This window comes from Tachysurus vachellii, chromosome 19, assembly GCF_030014155.1.
Source record: "Tachysurus vachellii isolate PV-2020 chromosome 19, HZAU_Pvac_v1, whole genome shotgun sequence".
Classification (NCBI taxonomy): Eukaryota; Metazoa; Chordata; class Actinopteri; order Siluriformes; family Bagridae; genus Tachysurus; species Tachysurus vachellii.
In genome coordinates, this window is record NC_083478.1 from 11,798,361 (window position 1) to 11,814,066 (window position 15,706).

The 15,706-nt window shown below is 35.6% G+C and overlaps 1 protein-coding gene across 2 annotated transcripts; it reads left to right on the plus strand.

Moving 5' to 3' along the window:
* The first annotated feature begins 753 nt into the window (after window positions 1–753).
* Window positions 754–14,981, plus strand: hck (HCK proto-oncogene, Src family tyrosine kinase). 2 transcript variants are annotated; one of them, XM_060893502.1, is made up of 13 exons: window positions 754–930; window positions 5,254–5,388; window positions 8,080–8,119; window positions 8,565–8,661; window positions 8,751–8,846; window positions 9,575–9,678; window positions 9,799–9,948; window positions 10,593–10,745; window positions 10,831–11,013; window positions 11,107–11,183; window positions 11,789–11,942; window positions 12,167–12,298; window positions 13,638–14,981. In XM_060893502.1, exons 2-13 carry the CDS (start codon window positions 5,263–5,265, stop codon window positions 13,838–13,840), a joined length of 1,515 nt encoding a protein of 504 aa, XP_060749485.1. In that variant the 5' UTR covers window positions 754–930; window positions 5,254–5,262; the 3' UTR covers window positions 13,841–14,981. The 2 variants fall into 2 exon arrangements, with proteins under 2 accessions (XP_060749485.1, XP_060749486.1); XM_060893503.1 differs by having other exon boundaries at window positions 5,254–5,382.
* The last annotated feature ends 725 nt before the right edge of the window (window positions 14,982–15,706 follow it).

Here is a 15,706-nt window from a genome sequence, read left to right on the forward strand (position 1 = left end):
AGGGATTAGAGCAATACTGGTTGTATCCTCATACACTCTGTCCTAACAACAACAACAACAACAACAACAACAATTAACACCAACAATAATAATAAGTATTATTATTAATTAGGTCAACAACAGCAATTTGTGTTATATTACATGGTTATTTTCACAAATATCACATTTTGTTTCATTTAATTAGTTATTAGTAATTAATTAGTTCAAAATATACATAAATATAGTCATATATATGTTTGTGTGTGTGTGTGTGTGTGTGTGTGTGTGTGTGTGTGTGTGTGTGTGTGTGTTTCATGCTAGTTTTGGTATTCTATTTCAGCAAGCATGCTTTAGCAAACAGTTTGAGTATAATGGTTAAAAAGTGCAATATAATGTTTTTTATTGTTTTATTTTATTACTTATAATTCATAACAGCAGACTGCCAATGTTTAGTGATTGGTTTCTAGGCTTCCCAGGGTTGCCAGATAGAGCAATAATAGAGCTGCATGGTTAAGTAATGATTATGGTTAACCGGAGTGCTTTCTGATCCAGACCGTTACAGAGTGATTCGCTGTGACTCCTGTTAGATCTCAGGAAATGAGCGGTACATCCCCAAAACCAACCGTTCGTGATCTTCATGTACATGCATGTTTCATGTAAATCGCCATGTATATTCCCTTGCCCTTGATGACGTAGAGCATCACGTAGAGCTCGACACTATTAAGTAGGTTGGTGTGTGGTTTGGAACACAGCCCATGACTCTGCGCGGACACAGTTTTTATTCAGTAGGAGGTTGAACTTCTTCCTCATTCACTTACTGTACTGTACATCTTCACTTGCTAGACGAGATGAAGGAACCGGCATAGAAAAGTGCTTTAGTGGGTCAAAGAAAACTTCTCTGATGATCAACATCTTGAAAGGCGTTCGTGGATTAAATTAACTTTGACCCGGGTAAGGATTTTTTTTTTACTTTTATTTATTTATTATATATTTATTATTTGTTTATTCCAGTAGCATCAAGAACTAGAACCCTACAGATTGTATTTACATAGTATCAGAAATAACGTTGTCACTTGTTATATAGGTTTCTTTGGGGATTATGATCAAGTTATGAATGTGGAATCTTTATATAACATATTAGCAGGTTATTTCTGTGATTTTAGACTGATTCTAGCTAGACTGAGCTACTCAGATTGTGTGTTATCCATTTCCTTTTACTAAACAATCCAACACCATTAGCAGAAGATTCTATAAACCAAACAAACAAACAAACAAACAAACAAACTAATCAAGGTTTTGTCAGTCTCTAATGTAGATTATGTACTATGTAATCTATTAGTGTGTCCTGTTAGACATCTTAAGTTCTTAACTCTTAAGTTAAGTTAGAACATTTTGACTTATTGAAGATGAAAACGTTTACATTAATAATGCGATCTTTTGCACAACTGATGGCGGTAACGCAGAGGAATAAAATGTTTTTATTTTAAGATTTCAACTTCATAATAAGTGAGCATCTGATTGGTTTAACTACTAAGAGGCGCGCCCAATCTGACAATCCTATATGTTACAATGCTTAAAGCTTTTCAGGCTTTAAAGCGCTAAACTAATCAGGATTAATAAATGATATTGTTCACCAGCTCGTATTAGCCTTTCATGTGTTCTTTTGTCCAGGTACATTGTACTGTTACGTTTATTCAGAGCAAAGTGAATGAGAAACGAATCAGCATGAAACTACTAAGAAAGAAAAAGTGACAAAAATACCAGCAACACACAACACAACACACCACAAGTTTCCACTAACTGACCACAAACAAGTGTGAGATCGTGAACAGTGAGAGAAAGCACTAGTCCAGAGTGTGATAAACTTCAGCAGTGTAGACACTCTAACACACTGACACAATCTTTACATTTCAAGTATGCAAACTGCAAAATATACACATCAACACAACAAGGCAAATCATGCAGAACAACAGCTAACAGCACAGCAAAACAGGGGGTCAAAAACACTGGAATGGCAGAATACTAAAGGCAGCACCTTTGTTATGCACTGCACTGGAGGTCATAGTTGTTTCTTTAAAAAAAAAATGTTAAGCTTTAAATGCTCCCTTTTTCACATTAGTTACCACCTTCAAATACCATACTTCCTGTTGGCAAAGGCCTTCAGCTGACTTCCCCCTTGCTCTGAGGTCAGTGTTCTGAGCATGCCTTTAGTCTATAACAGAAAGCTGGGAAATTCTCTGTTCTGTATGGCTAACAAGAGTACATGAAACCCTGTGTGTGGATTTTTTTTTCCAGACAGTCATTATTGATTACAGACGTCTTACATAGATGAAGAGGTGAAGGTACCTTCAACATGGATCTCGAATTGGATAAATGGTGGTATACCCCGAAAACTGTTAAGACCTGCCAGGAAAAAAAATGCACTTTAGCGAAAATAAAACAGCTGAATATATATAAAGTTCCAGCTCCACTAACAAAAAGCAGTAGTAAGAATGAGACAGATATAGGTGCACAGTAATAAGAATAGAGCAAAAGAGGAACCAGTGAGAGCGGAATGAGGAAGCAAATTTTCAGTTTGCCTTCATTCTACTTCAGTGCCTTACATCTACATCGGGTATCGTCAGACAGAGAGAGAGAGAGTGTGTGTGTGTGTGTTTGCATATGTTTGACTACAACAGTGCCAATTAGCTGTAATCTCCTACCCCAGTAAACCCTTATGGTCTGTTCACTAGAGATTCTGACCCTTTGAATCAGACCGACTTTTTTGGTATTGATATTTATACATACATGTAAACATTATTTGTATATAGAACCAACCAAGACATTTTTCACTATATATTGCAACTAATGCTTGAGAAAAATCTACAGGATTTTATTATTTTTTTTTAATTAATAATGTTTTTTTTTTTTAATGAATCTGTTCCATTCCTTGTCAGTGGGATGGTATCCATAGGTGTAAACCTTTTGCGCCTTTAGTATGTACCCTTTACCTGGAATTATACCGTCACCTCAGGCTTGCTCATTAGGGATAGATGTTAGAGATATTTAGTAACATAATTTTAAAACTTTAACATTTTTATTCGGTTTCTATACTTATGAAAACCTGCTTTGAGACAGTGTCAATTGTTAAAAGTAGTATACAAATCATTGAAATTGAAATAGAATTATAGTATATAATATATAGCATATATAATGTATATTTAGTGGAAAGCTTTTCTTTTCACAGCTACACTATTCACACATTTCCAGGTGAAAGATAAATAAATAAAAATAAATAAAAGTAACGTACTAAAGTACATTTTAGTATCCATGTTCTGAGTGAGATTTTGTATGCGAGATGAATATTTCCGTGTTTATTTCAGCTCGGTATTTTCATGCCCAAAAAATCCTTAATCTCACTTAATCTCATCGTATAAAATCAGCAATGATATTCCAGCGAGTGACATACAAGCACATGATGTTTCATTGAAATGAATTATTTCTAATATTTTTCCATTCCTCAAAAGTTTTGTAGTTCTGTAGTTCTGTCATTCTCAACCCAGAGATGTTACAAAACGGTGTAGTGTAAATGAATTTACTTCTTGTGTATAACACAAGTTCATCCACTACCTTCTCTGGGCTTTTTTTTTTTTAAAGTGATTGAGGAAGTGATTGTAGGGTGTTTTCTCATAACTGGACTCTGCCTTCCTGCTCTTCTGTTTGAATCACTTTGAATATGCCGTTTGAATACTGTTTGTGTCCTGGACTCGGCATGCACTAGATACACTTATCTACTCGGTAGGACACAGCAGTTTAGTAGCTTTGTGTCTCGTTTTTCACTTTGGACCGCCATTCTCTCACAATGCCTGTCTTGTGTCCAAAGGTGAGAGCAATGCTTCTATTTTTGTATCTTTTATCACATCATATATATATATATATATATATATATATATATATATATATATATATATATATATATATATATATACACACACACATGATAATAAAGTGGTGGTATAAAGTGGTGCAATAAACCATGCAATTGATCCTGCCAATAATTTCTACATGCACAGTAGTTGACTCAGAGAACTTGTTTGTACAGAGATATGACCTCTTTTTATACCAGTATACAGTGCATGTGTTACAGGAAACCCCCACTACTTTGCAATCTCTGCTTCATCCCACCTAGAAACTACAGCATAATGTATAATGCTGCAGTATAAAAACTCTCCTGCAGAGATTAGCAGGGAGTTTCTTTCCATCACAAAGGATGTTTATGGATCAGCTACCTGTGTGTTGCAGAATCAGGTTATAAATAACGAAGAAGCTATAATTTTTATAGCGCTGCCTCAACCAGAATTATTATTATGTTTTTAATAGTTTTATTTGTTTTTATCATGTATGGCCACATTAACACAACCTCTCAAAATGCAGGTTATAATATTAGTGATGTGAAGAGAAATAAGGAGAAATGAAATGAAAAAAATAGAAATGAAAGCATTATTTATGTTTTATATGTTATACATGAGCTGCGTTTGATTTCCTCTAAACATCTACTGTGCCTTTTCTACTTGTTTAACACTACAGAATGAATTACAGCATAATTTTATCTGTCTTTTTTCCTTGCCATCAAGCTTTAATATTAAAGGAGGGAGAGAGAAAGAGCGATCCTATTACAGGCTAGAGCCATTGATGTATACACACAAAATACAACGTTCCCACCAACAAGAAACTTTTGTCGAATTTTTTTGTCGAATATAATTTAGGCTGTCTGTTCCATAGAGAAATAGCTGAAACTGCTGGTACTGTTAGATTAATCTGTTAGATGCAGCTGTGGCGTGGGTGTGTGGGTGTGTGGGTGGAGGATATGTGTTGGTTAGGTGTCTCAGAGCTTCCCCTGGCTTCTTCCTTTTGATATATTTTGATATCTAACTTTCTAATCATTGGTTCTCTCTCTCTATCTATCTATCTATCTATCTATCTATCTATCTATCTATCTATCTATCTATCTATCTATCTATCTCTCTCTCTCTCTCTCTCTCTCTCTCTCTTTCTCTCACTCTCTCTTTCTCTCGCACGCACACACACATATACATACATACAAACACACACACCACAGGACCACCATCTCTGCAGTTTCTGTATAAAAAAAATCCTAATATTCTTTCGATCTACTATTAATAAATAGGGTCAGATCACAGGCAGCAGGAAGCAAAGTTATTACATGTTTTGTCACTGCTATGTAGCAATATCTCATGTTTCAGTACTCATTCTATACTCACTTTCTCTGTGTAGGTTTTTATCATGGGCTGCATTGGCACCAAACCAGACCAGGATTCAGGTGGCAAAACTGTGGGCAACGACATGGGCAACCGCAATCAGACGGCACACTATGTCAAAGACCCTACGACAGGGAGCAAGGCTGTAAGTGCTGATCTCCACCAGGGTTTTAGTTCGGTTGAGCACAAAAACATAGAGGCTTAATGGAAAGAAGAAGTGTTTCAGCTAAAATGTTGACGATTGCACATTAGTGTACTGGATGTGTTTTGCTAGGTCATCGGCATGGAATATTTAAGTATATTCAGCTTCCTTGGACGTACTTCATCGGGTAATGGCACAGCAGACTATTTCTCTCCAAAGATATTACACTAAAATAAGCCGAAAAATCACATTGGCAGTCTTTCAGAAACCACACCCTATCCCCTACCTATTACACCATTTCTAATACACTTTTATCAATTGATGTAGGCACAGTATGCTGAATCTCACAGATTTCTCTAACAGATTAGTGTACAAGCAAGCGCTAAATGCTCTAAACACACTGCGTTTGTTTAAAGAGAATCGGGCACCGTATTAGACACAGCTAATGACTGTGACGAGAACAGAATTTGATGTCTATAATAAGGTACTAACACATGGTACAATATACGTTTGTTATCCACTTTATACGGAACACCTGCACATTTATACAGTTAACTAATCATGTGACAGAAACAGGTCAAGAGCTGTAGTTAATGATCACATCGAACAGTGGCACGGTTGGTTTGTGACAGATCTACTGGTTTGAATATTTCATACACTACTGATCTTCTTTTTACGGTGTGAAAAAGTAAACATTCCTTGTGCAGAAGGTCTGCAGGCTGAAACACCTTGTTGAGGAGAGAGATTAGTGGAGAATGACCAGAATGCATTGAGCTGAGAGGAAGTCTATAGTAACTCGAATAGGGACTGTTTTTCTGTGGTGAGCAGAAAAAACATCACAGAATGCGCAAAGCATAGAACCTACAGTAGGTGTATGGGTTACAACAATGATCACATTGACTTCTACTCACCTCAGCAAAGAACCATAATCGAAGGTGGAACAGAAACACGAAACAGACTCATGAAACAGGGCAGTTGCAGAATCATCTTCAACTTTTCTAATCTTCAGCTGTTCAGTTTCAGTAAATCAGTGTACCAACAACCCTGCTACGGTCAAAATGACAGAGATCACAATTTTTCTTCATTCTGATGTTTGAAGTGAAAATTACCTGAAGCTCTTGACCCGTGTCTACTTGACTTTATACATTGCAATGCTGCCACACAAATGGCTAATTAAATAACTGCACAAATGTGTAGGTGGACAATAATTGTACATTATTATGAGACTTAATTGTCCAAAGATTTCAAACTGAAATATGTATAATGAAAATATTTAAAAAAAAAACAAAACGATTTTGTATAACAGAGATGTCTACGCACAGAATAGGTTTTATTAGTTGACATCATCTGTAGCCAGTATGTATTATCTGTATCTGTTTTTGACTTATTGAGGTTTTGAATAAATCAAATCAAATCAAATGACTAGTCAAGCAGTCAACTTTCAGAGCATACTTGTAATAAAAGCTAGGTTTAATCATGATGAGTTGATTTCCATTACTGTAAGATTTATTTTTAATGAAATAAAATAAAAATGACAGATACCATGGTTATGCCTCATGGATGCACTGAGGTACCCCAACTATTGCTTTAGAGAACACTTTTCTACGTCTTGAAGAAACATCCATTCCTCGAATGCAGGGTTATTTTTATTTCTACAAGCAATGAAACTCCTTTCTTCATTACGGTTAACATTATGTAATGTCAAGACGGGTGCTAAAATAATTAATCCCTAATGTTGTGTTTAAATATAGATTGTAATTATACAGACACAGCAGATTTCAGTCTGTTCCATTGTACGGTTACCTTATCTTAATAAGCTGATGTAAAGTTCTCTTATTTTAATAAGGACCAAAATGTGACCATGTTTTACATTCACTTTCTGTTTGTGCCTTTTGTTACTTTAGTGGTGTGTTGTCCTCTCATTACAACCAGGGATCTGTGGCGACTGTATAAATATATCTAACCTCTTGGTTTATCTCATCCAGGATGTGAATTACACACTTCGTCGCTCTGCCTCTTCATGTGAATGCAGACTATATACTTTGTGAATCATTTTAATTCTTCTTAAACCCGAAAAACAAGTTTAAAATGACTGCTCGTCCTAATAATTATCAGTTCAGTTCAATCGAAACGAACAACAGACATCGTCACAAAATCATCTTGACACATCTTGACACTTTAAAATGTAGATTTATATTTAGAGTCCTAATGGGCAAGCAAGAGGCGCCAGTGGCAAGGAAAGAGGAACCAGACTCAAAAGGGAACCCAAGCTCTTATGGGTGATACCAGATACCAGATTATAATCCAGTTCTTCTCGACAACGATAGTTTAAAGTCAAAGAGTAAATGAAAATAAATTAAAATGAAGAGTGTGTTGAAAGGATGTTCAGTATGAGCATATTATGAAGGAGAATCCTGGAATTTATGAATACAGCAATAATCAGCAGCAGTAATCTGCATTTGTTCAAGTATGAATTAAAGCGTTTATTTTCAGATCAAAAACATGAAACTGATTCATCTATATTTATTCCATACATCTAGGTACATATTATTTGGTACAAACCACACATAGAATTGAGCTAAGCTCCTGTAAAACATTTAATTTCTGATATTAAGGTTCAGGTTTATAAGCATATAAAAACACTTGGGGAAATCAAATGAAGCATGCATCAATAAAAAACCTTTTTAATTTTTTTAACAGAACAAATCCAGCCCTATTCCTCCTTCCTCAAGCGCAGATGGTGAGTGATATGTTTTGCTTTATTAAAGATTTGTTACATACGTTTACTGCTGAAACGATCCGTTAAAAAGCAGGTGTGTGAATTTACTGCTTTATAACCATGTTAATGCTAGAAATCATTTCAGTCATATTGAGGCAGAGAAATGGTTTTTAGAACATTTAGTACACACTAAAGAGGAAGTCACTTTTGACACTTTTTTTTAGAGTTGAGCTATTAATACAGCACTTTGCCAATGGTGTTCATTTGCAAAGAAGTTGCACAAACAAGCCATAATTTGTGTTAGATTTTTTGGGCATGGTACCAAATTGATTTCCTGTTTGCTGCTTGACTAGTAGTTATAGTACGGTAGATTCTCAGCCCTTGCTGTGCAAGCTTCAAAATTTATGCATTTTTATAATGTCATTAGAACTAACTCTGAATCTAATAGTCTGTTCATGCTTCTTAGATTTTGAGAAAACTGCGATAGCGCTCTTTGACTATGAAGGGTTGCACGATGGAGACCTGGGCTTTAAAAAAGGAGACAAGTTAAAAATATTAGAAGAGTAAGTGGAATCTTTTTAAAAAGTGGTACAGTAACTAGATGTACTTCTGTACATGAGTAATATTCGTTTCATGATTTTTCTCTCTGTAGGTCGGGTGAATGGTGGAAAGCAATGTCTATAAGCACTGGCCAGGAGGGCTACATCCCCAGTAACTACGTAGCTAAAGACACACTTCAAACTGAAGAGTGAGTGTATAACCTACACAATATTATACAACACAGACACGTTATACAGTGTGCCAAGTGTATGAGTGCCACACATAATCAGAAAATCCTGGTTTGGAATTAAATTATTTAGAGGTAAATAGAGCTAGATTTGAACACAGTTGACCTGGAAACAAACAGCATTTGCTCACTGAGTTTCATGTATTCTGTGATCTATGTGATGGCAGCAGTTGACCTTTGGCAGCAGTAAAATGGCCTTAAATGACATTTTTACATCATATTTGAAACTTTTCCTAAGGTGATCCAAAATGCATTGAGAGAGGAACCTGCAGGTCTTTGAAGTGTCATGGGGAACATTAACAGAACCTTGTTGGTTGCATTTTCTAAAATATTCACATTCCGAATATATACACTTTATTTCTCTTGGTAGAGGTTAAAGACATATGGGGACAGCAAGTAATTGGAATAATTTAAGCCAATATGTTTTTATACTGTATAGCATATTTACTTTATTTGAGAGTAAATTGCAGCTAGCTTGTTTTTAAATACTCCTAAATTGGCTAAAGGAGAAAATGACCTGTTATTAGAATGTTATTGGAAAGAAATCACACTTTGTCCGTCATGCTTTATGTCGAATTGAGGCTCACACAAGCAATTTTTTTTCTTCCAGTCACTCATTTAGATCCTAGTTTTAACTCACAACTCTAAGCCAATGCTCTGAACTGCTGTACATTATGTGTGTCTTTCAGCTGGTTCTTCACAGGAGTGAGCAGGAAAGATGCAGAGAGACAGCTTCTGGTCTCTGGAAATAAAGTGGGCTCTTATATGATCAGAGACAGTGAGACCACCAAAGGTGATTTAAACATACAGGCAATCAAACATAAATTCAACCGAATCTACTCAAATAATTACTTTTATTTTACTGCCTAAAATATATTTATTCTTGTCATATAAATTATTCTTCTATTTACAGGAAGCTACTCACTGTCAGTAAGAGACTATGACCCTCAAACAGGTGACACAGTGAAGCATTACAAGATTCGTACGCTAGACAGCGGAGGCTTCTACATTTCACCTCGAATCACATTTATCACCCTGCAAGAGCTTGTCAATCATTACAAGAGTAAGAGTCAGATCAAGTCATGTGATCTTTACACCACACCATATTTTGTTGAAAGGTTTTATTTAACTGTACTGTAGCTGTTATCTTTATTTATTTAACAAAGAAACTTTCTAATGTTTTATTAGTTGTTCATGTTATGCTGCATGGATACAAGGCATATTTCACATGATATAAGTAGAAAATAATATAATATAATTGGATACAAGGTTTGATCACAGTGTGCATATGATTTATTCATCAGCTATTAGACAATGTCTTGACACTGTGAGTTATTTTCACAGAAGTTCGTCTCAGCATTAAATGAAGCACCCTTCTTACTCACATGTGCTTTTTCATAAGTAATCACTCTGAACACTTTGTGCTATGCACTGTGGTCTATAATAATATACACTCAGATGTAAGGCAAAAAAGCCCCAAGTTAATATCTTTTTTAGTGTTCTCATTTCGACCTACATAGCAAAAATAAAGCACTTAAAAAAACACATACTGCCAGAAACTGCTCTGTCTGCACTGTCAGAGTCACTAGCTGAAAGCAGCCTTTTCCTGCTAGTGTATCAGGTTTTTGCATTAGAGCAGGGCAGTGTCCTTTGCACGACATACAGAAGCAGCTTCATTGGCAAGATGTATTTCTGTTGTTTTCACAGAGCAAGGAGATGGACTGTGTCAGGCACTCACGACCCCCTGTATCAGTGCCAAACCCCAGAAGCCATGGGAAAAGGATGCCTGGGAAATCCCACGAGAATCCCTCAAGCTGGACAAAAAGCTGGGAGCTGGACAATTTGGAGAAGTTTGGATGGGTATGTGTCAAACAACCATTTACTCGTAATAAAATGTTATAGCTTATGTTATGGTGTTTTCAACATTGTGGCTTCTCATATTCAGCCACATACAACAAGCACACCAAGGTGGCTGTGAAGACTATGAAGCCGGGCAGCATGTCTGTGGAGGCATTCCTGATGGAAGCAAACCTTATGAAGAGCCTCCAACATGACAAGCTGGTCCGTCTCAATGCTGTAGTTACCAAAGAAGAGCCCATCTACATCATCACAGAGTTTATGGAGAAAGGTGTGTGTGGGTGTGTGTGAGCAAATATAAGATTTTCTGTATAGAGGCTAAAGAGAACCCATTTTAAACTGAGTCTGTGTGTGCATTTTAAAGGCAGTTTATTGGATTTCCTCAAGAGTGATGAAGGAAATCGTCTCCAGTTACCCAAACTGATAGACTTCTCTGCACAGGTGAGTCTGTTTTAGTCTGTCTTTCCATTCTGCTCTCAATCTATAGTTCCTGCAGAGCTTTTTTTGGTGTGGAACTGAATGTACCGTGGTATATTTGCCTTTGATGTACAAAGGAGGTTTGTTCTGTTAGTGGTTGAATTTTAATATTCAAATCTGATAAGCAACATGTACCTCTGTGTGTGTAAAGGTGCATTTACACTGTGCCCCGGTGTATCAGGCTTTACGTGTGCGCGTCCGTGTGCGTGTTCATTTCTAATGTATTTACGCTCACAGACACTCACACAGACACACACACAAAAGCTGATACAGTGTAAATGCACCTTTACACACACAGAGGAACATGTTGCTTATCAGGTTTGAATACCAAAATCAAAGGGTTCCAAAAGGGTACAGAAATCAAAGGGTTCCAAAAATAAAACCACAGATCGTGATCCTTTTAATTATAGGGTTTCATAGATGAAAAACAAAGCATGTGACATTCTAATCTGAAAGTATTACTACAGAGGCAGTCTGAAACAGATACATGGTATGTTGTGTATTGATAAACGACTCTTACTGTAGACTGTATTTGAGATTGTCTATTCTACCTGTCTCTGCCTACCCAGACAGCAGAAGGCATGGCCTACATTGAACGAAGGAACTACATTCACAGAGACCTTCGGGCTGCCAACATTCTGGTTAATAAGAGTCTGGTGTGCAAAATTGCTGACTTTGGTTTGGCACGTATCATAGAGGATAATGAATATACTGCCAGAGAGGGTAAGTCATTTCATAGTTTTAAAATCAGCATATCTGCTTTTTTGCTATTTGCATATATATATATATATATATATATATATATATATATATATATATATATATATATATATATATATATACGTTCACTCTTTAAATACTGAATTTTGCTAAACTAGTGTTGCTTAACTGATTACAGAATGGGACTTTAACATCTAACCACTGATCTTGCATATATTCTGTTAAAGGTGCCAAATTCCCCATTAAGTGGACTGCGCCAGAAGCTATTAACTACGGCTCCTTCACCATCAAATCAGATGTGTGGTCCTTCGGGATTCTGCTCACTGAGATTATCAGTTACGGCCGAACACCTTACCCAGGTAAGCACTGCCACTCCAAATACTAATTTAGAGTTTATTGAGGGCTAGATAAATATGTAGCATACAGGAATACCAACTCAAGAATATCCTAATGTTCAATGTACAATATCCACAGTGGAGGAAGGAACAACAATTTTTAGTGAAGTTAAACATATAGACCGGGTTTACAACCATTCTAATGAACTTAATCACAGAATATCTGCTGTTAGTGCAGTAACTTTGATCATGTAGAAGCTTAGCCATCATGTTCTGTACTATTGACTCAAAATAATGTTTTTATTTTAATCATAAAGACAATGAGCCTAGTACATAGTTATGTTGGGAACAAAGTCTTTGTATATGCAGATGTCAAATGTACGGAACAGCATCTTAAGGATATTCCGTCAATTGGTATTATGAAGATCATGGTAGAAAGCACTGTTTGGCCTATTGGTCCAAAATCTCCAAATCAAAGTGATGAACTGTGGTGACTGTGAAAATGACACGTTCTCATATCAACATCAAATCATTCAGTGAATCTTTATGGAACAAACCACTCCCATTAAGATGGAGGTGATCAGTCAGTCTAACTATTGATTCAGTAGCATAACAGAAGCAGTTGCATTTTGATTTCAGTGATGTCACCATGTCTCTACTGACCTCTGGTGGCTAGTAGCAATACTATTTTTAACGCCAAGCATATCCAATATAAATCAAGCATTATTTGCCTGAAGCAGTTTTAACCTGCGGTCCACTTAAACAGTACCTTAGTTAATCACTTTTAAGATAATTTTAATAAAATTTCTAGCATCTATTGGAGCATTTTCTATTCACTTTTGAGGTATTTATTTTGGAAGATGCTTCAGCACACTGTACTTTTCAGCATGTGTAAGTTTGTGCATGTACAGTGTTGAAATATTCAGTACTGCAAGCAATTAACAAATGAACTAAACATTCATTTTAGGTATTTGATGTGCTTAGTAATCTGTTTTGCAGAAAAAGACATAAAATTCAAGGTTTCTAAAACATGATGGTTTGCTTATGCAGAAAGCCTCTTCATGTAGAGGTAATTGAACCCACTTTAATACAGTAGATCTGTGTATTCATAGGCAATCATATATTATTTGTTCATCTGTGGCTGCTCAATGAATACGTACAAATACCTACTGCACAGGTTGTAGCTTCACAATAGGAAATACATTATGAATCAATGGAGGCAACTTGTCCAGTTTTTATAGTCATGGGCTAGGACAAAACAGAACAGTGTATGATCAAGAGAAGATGTTCCACTGTGTGTATATTGTGCAAACCTTTTAATTTCCACTGTCTCACAGTCTGTTTGATTCTATGTATCTTCCAGGCATGACGAACCCAGAGGTGATTCGTTCTCTAGAGAGAGGGTATCGCATGCAGCGCACGGACTCATGTCCTCAGGAGCTGTATGACATTATGCTAGAGTGCTGGAAGAACAAGCCAGAAGATAGGCCAACCTTTGAGTATCTTCAGAGCGTGCTGGAGGATTTCTACACGGCCACGGAGAGCCAGTATCAACAGCAACCCTGAGATAACACACACAGTTAGGCCAGGCACATACAGCAAGTGCACCTGCATTAATATCCAATGCAAATGTTCAGTGTGAGAGAATGACAATGAATTAACTTAGAATGCAATCTTAATTTAATCCTGCAAAGCCTTTTACCTAATTTACAGTGTAGCATATGATTGCACAAAATTGTACAAAGTCATAATTTATGTATGGAATTGTTGAGGATTAGTGTCTTTTGAGATTTTGATATTTCTAAGCTGTTCTTCTGGCTCTTATTTCTTTAACGGGTTTAACTGTGTGAATTTAAGAAGGTTAAGTTCCATGGTTTGACATGCTTAGTCAAACTGATTCATTAAAAGATCCTGAACATTATGAATTTGAATTAGTTCAAGTTATGCGGTTCAATTTGTCTTGTTTTAGTGTTTATATAAATTATATTTTAATCCCAGTCCCACCCGCTGACTTTTCATCCCAATTGCATTGTGCGAATTGTGAATTTGCAGTTTGTTTGAAAGGTTTATATAAAATATTTCAAAATTGCAACCTATATTAGGTTGAAACTGCCTGAAATGAACTTGTTTGGTATGTAAGTCTTCATCATATTACTGCATTTTTTTTATATGAAATTAATTATTTCCATAATTATATGACTGTCCTGTTTAACCATACACTTATGAATTCATACTCCTTCTGATCTCATCTACCCGTACCATTTTATTCAATGCTTCTTTATTCAAACACCTGTGCAATAAGAGCAATTTATTATATAAATCTTTCTCAAATTCATTTAAACATATAAACCTGATATATTGCCTAAATGTCTGCTGTTCTAAATATTTGTAATTATTTTGGTTAATTCTGCATCTCATTTCTAATTTAACTTGAAAACAGAATCAAAGAGATAAGATAAATATTGAATTATCCAAAACAATTAAAAAGGTTCTAGCTTTAGATTTTGTATGTGTTTATACCTTTTCTATAAGCTTATTAAATTAATCACTCGTGTGATTTTTATTTTAGGTTTTCCTTTCATGACCAATGTTATATGTGTGAACTGATTTAACAATTGCCCTTTTTCTATTTATTATAATAGATTTTAGTTGTTTTTTTAAAGCAGTTTTTTAAAACAGCTACAAACAAATAAAACTGTTAAACATTGCTGGCACACAATGCAGGAGTTGTTATTTAAGTGAGTTTTCCACATTCGTCTCTAGACAATCATGTTATTATATGTTTGTATTCTGGACCATGTCTACACCAGAATTTAAACAATCATGGTGCAGAGGTCTTGCACTTTGGAGGAAACCTAATACACATGCATGGTATATACCATCCCCTGCAAATGTATTGGAATTAATTTCATAATTTACTCTCATAAATGTTTTGATCTCCAAACTAAATTTCTTTAGTGTAGCAAAAATGAAAGAATCGATCTTGGATTCCCCGTAACTCAGACCCAACACAGAAGAGGTACGGACTTGAAGCTCTTGCCTATAGTACCTTATATGGCCAAAGGTTTATGGAAACCTGACCATCCCATCCACATGTGGTTGTTTAAAATATTTCTAAGCTACACGTTAAAATTCAAGAGTCAACTTTTTTTTTTATTATGTAGTTATTTAGAGAGTAGTATTCAACTTGCAGTGAAATGAAAACCTGCCTGACTTCTCCTTAGACTGTGCATATAAAAATTTTTTTAATAAAAAATAAGAATTCTATATCACATATGATGTGCAATAAGTTACATATAGTAGCACCACGTGCAATTAGGTTACACTTAGTAGCAGAACAGGATGCAATCATTATAAACTGGAAAGTGATTATTAAGTATTAAAGTTTTAAAGCAATATGGAGTTAGCTTTAATCAGAATCAGAATTATTTG

What these genes read in the sequence shown, in the direction of transcription:
- hck (XM_060893502.1), top strand. Translation starts at nt 5,263, where the DNA reads ATGGGCTGCATTGGCACCAAACCAGACCAGGATTCAGGTGGCAAAACT. An exon ending in CACAGAGTTTATGGAGAAAG is followed by an intron (nt 11,014 to 11,106) that starts GTGTGTGTGGGT and finishes TGCATTTTAAAG; the next exon opens with GCAGTTTATTGGATTTCCTC. An exon ending in CGGCCGAACACCTTACCCAG is followed by an intron (nt 12,299 to 13,637) that starts GTAAGCACTGCC and finishes TGTATCTTCCAG; the next exon opens with GCATGACGAACCCAGAGGTG.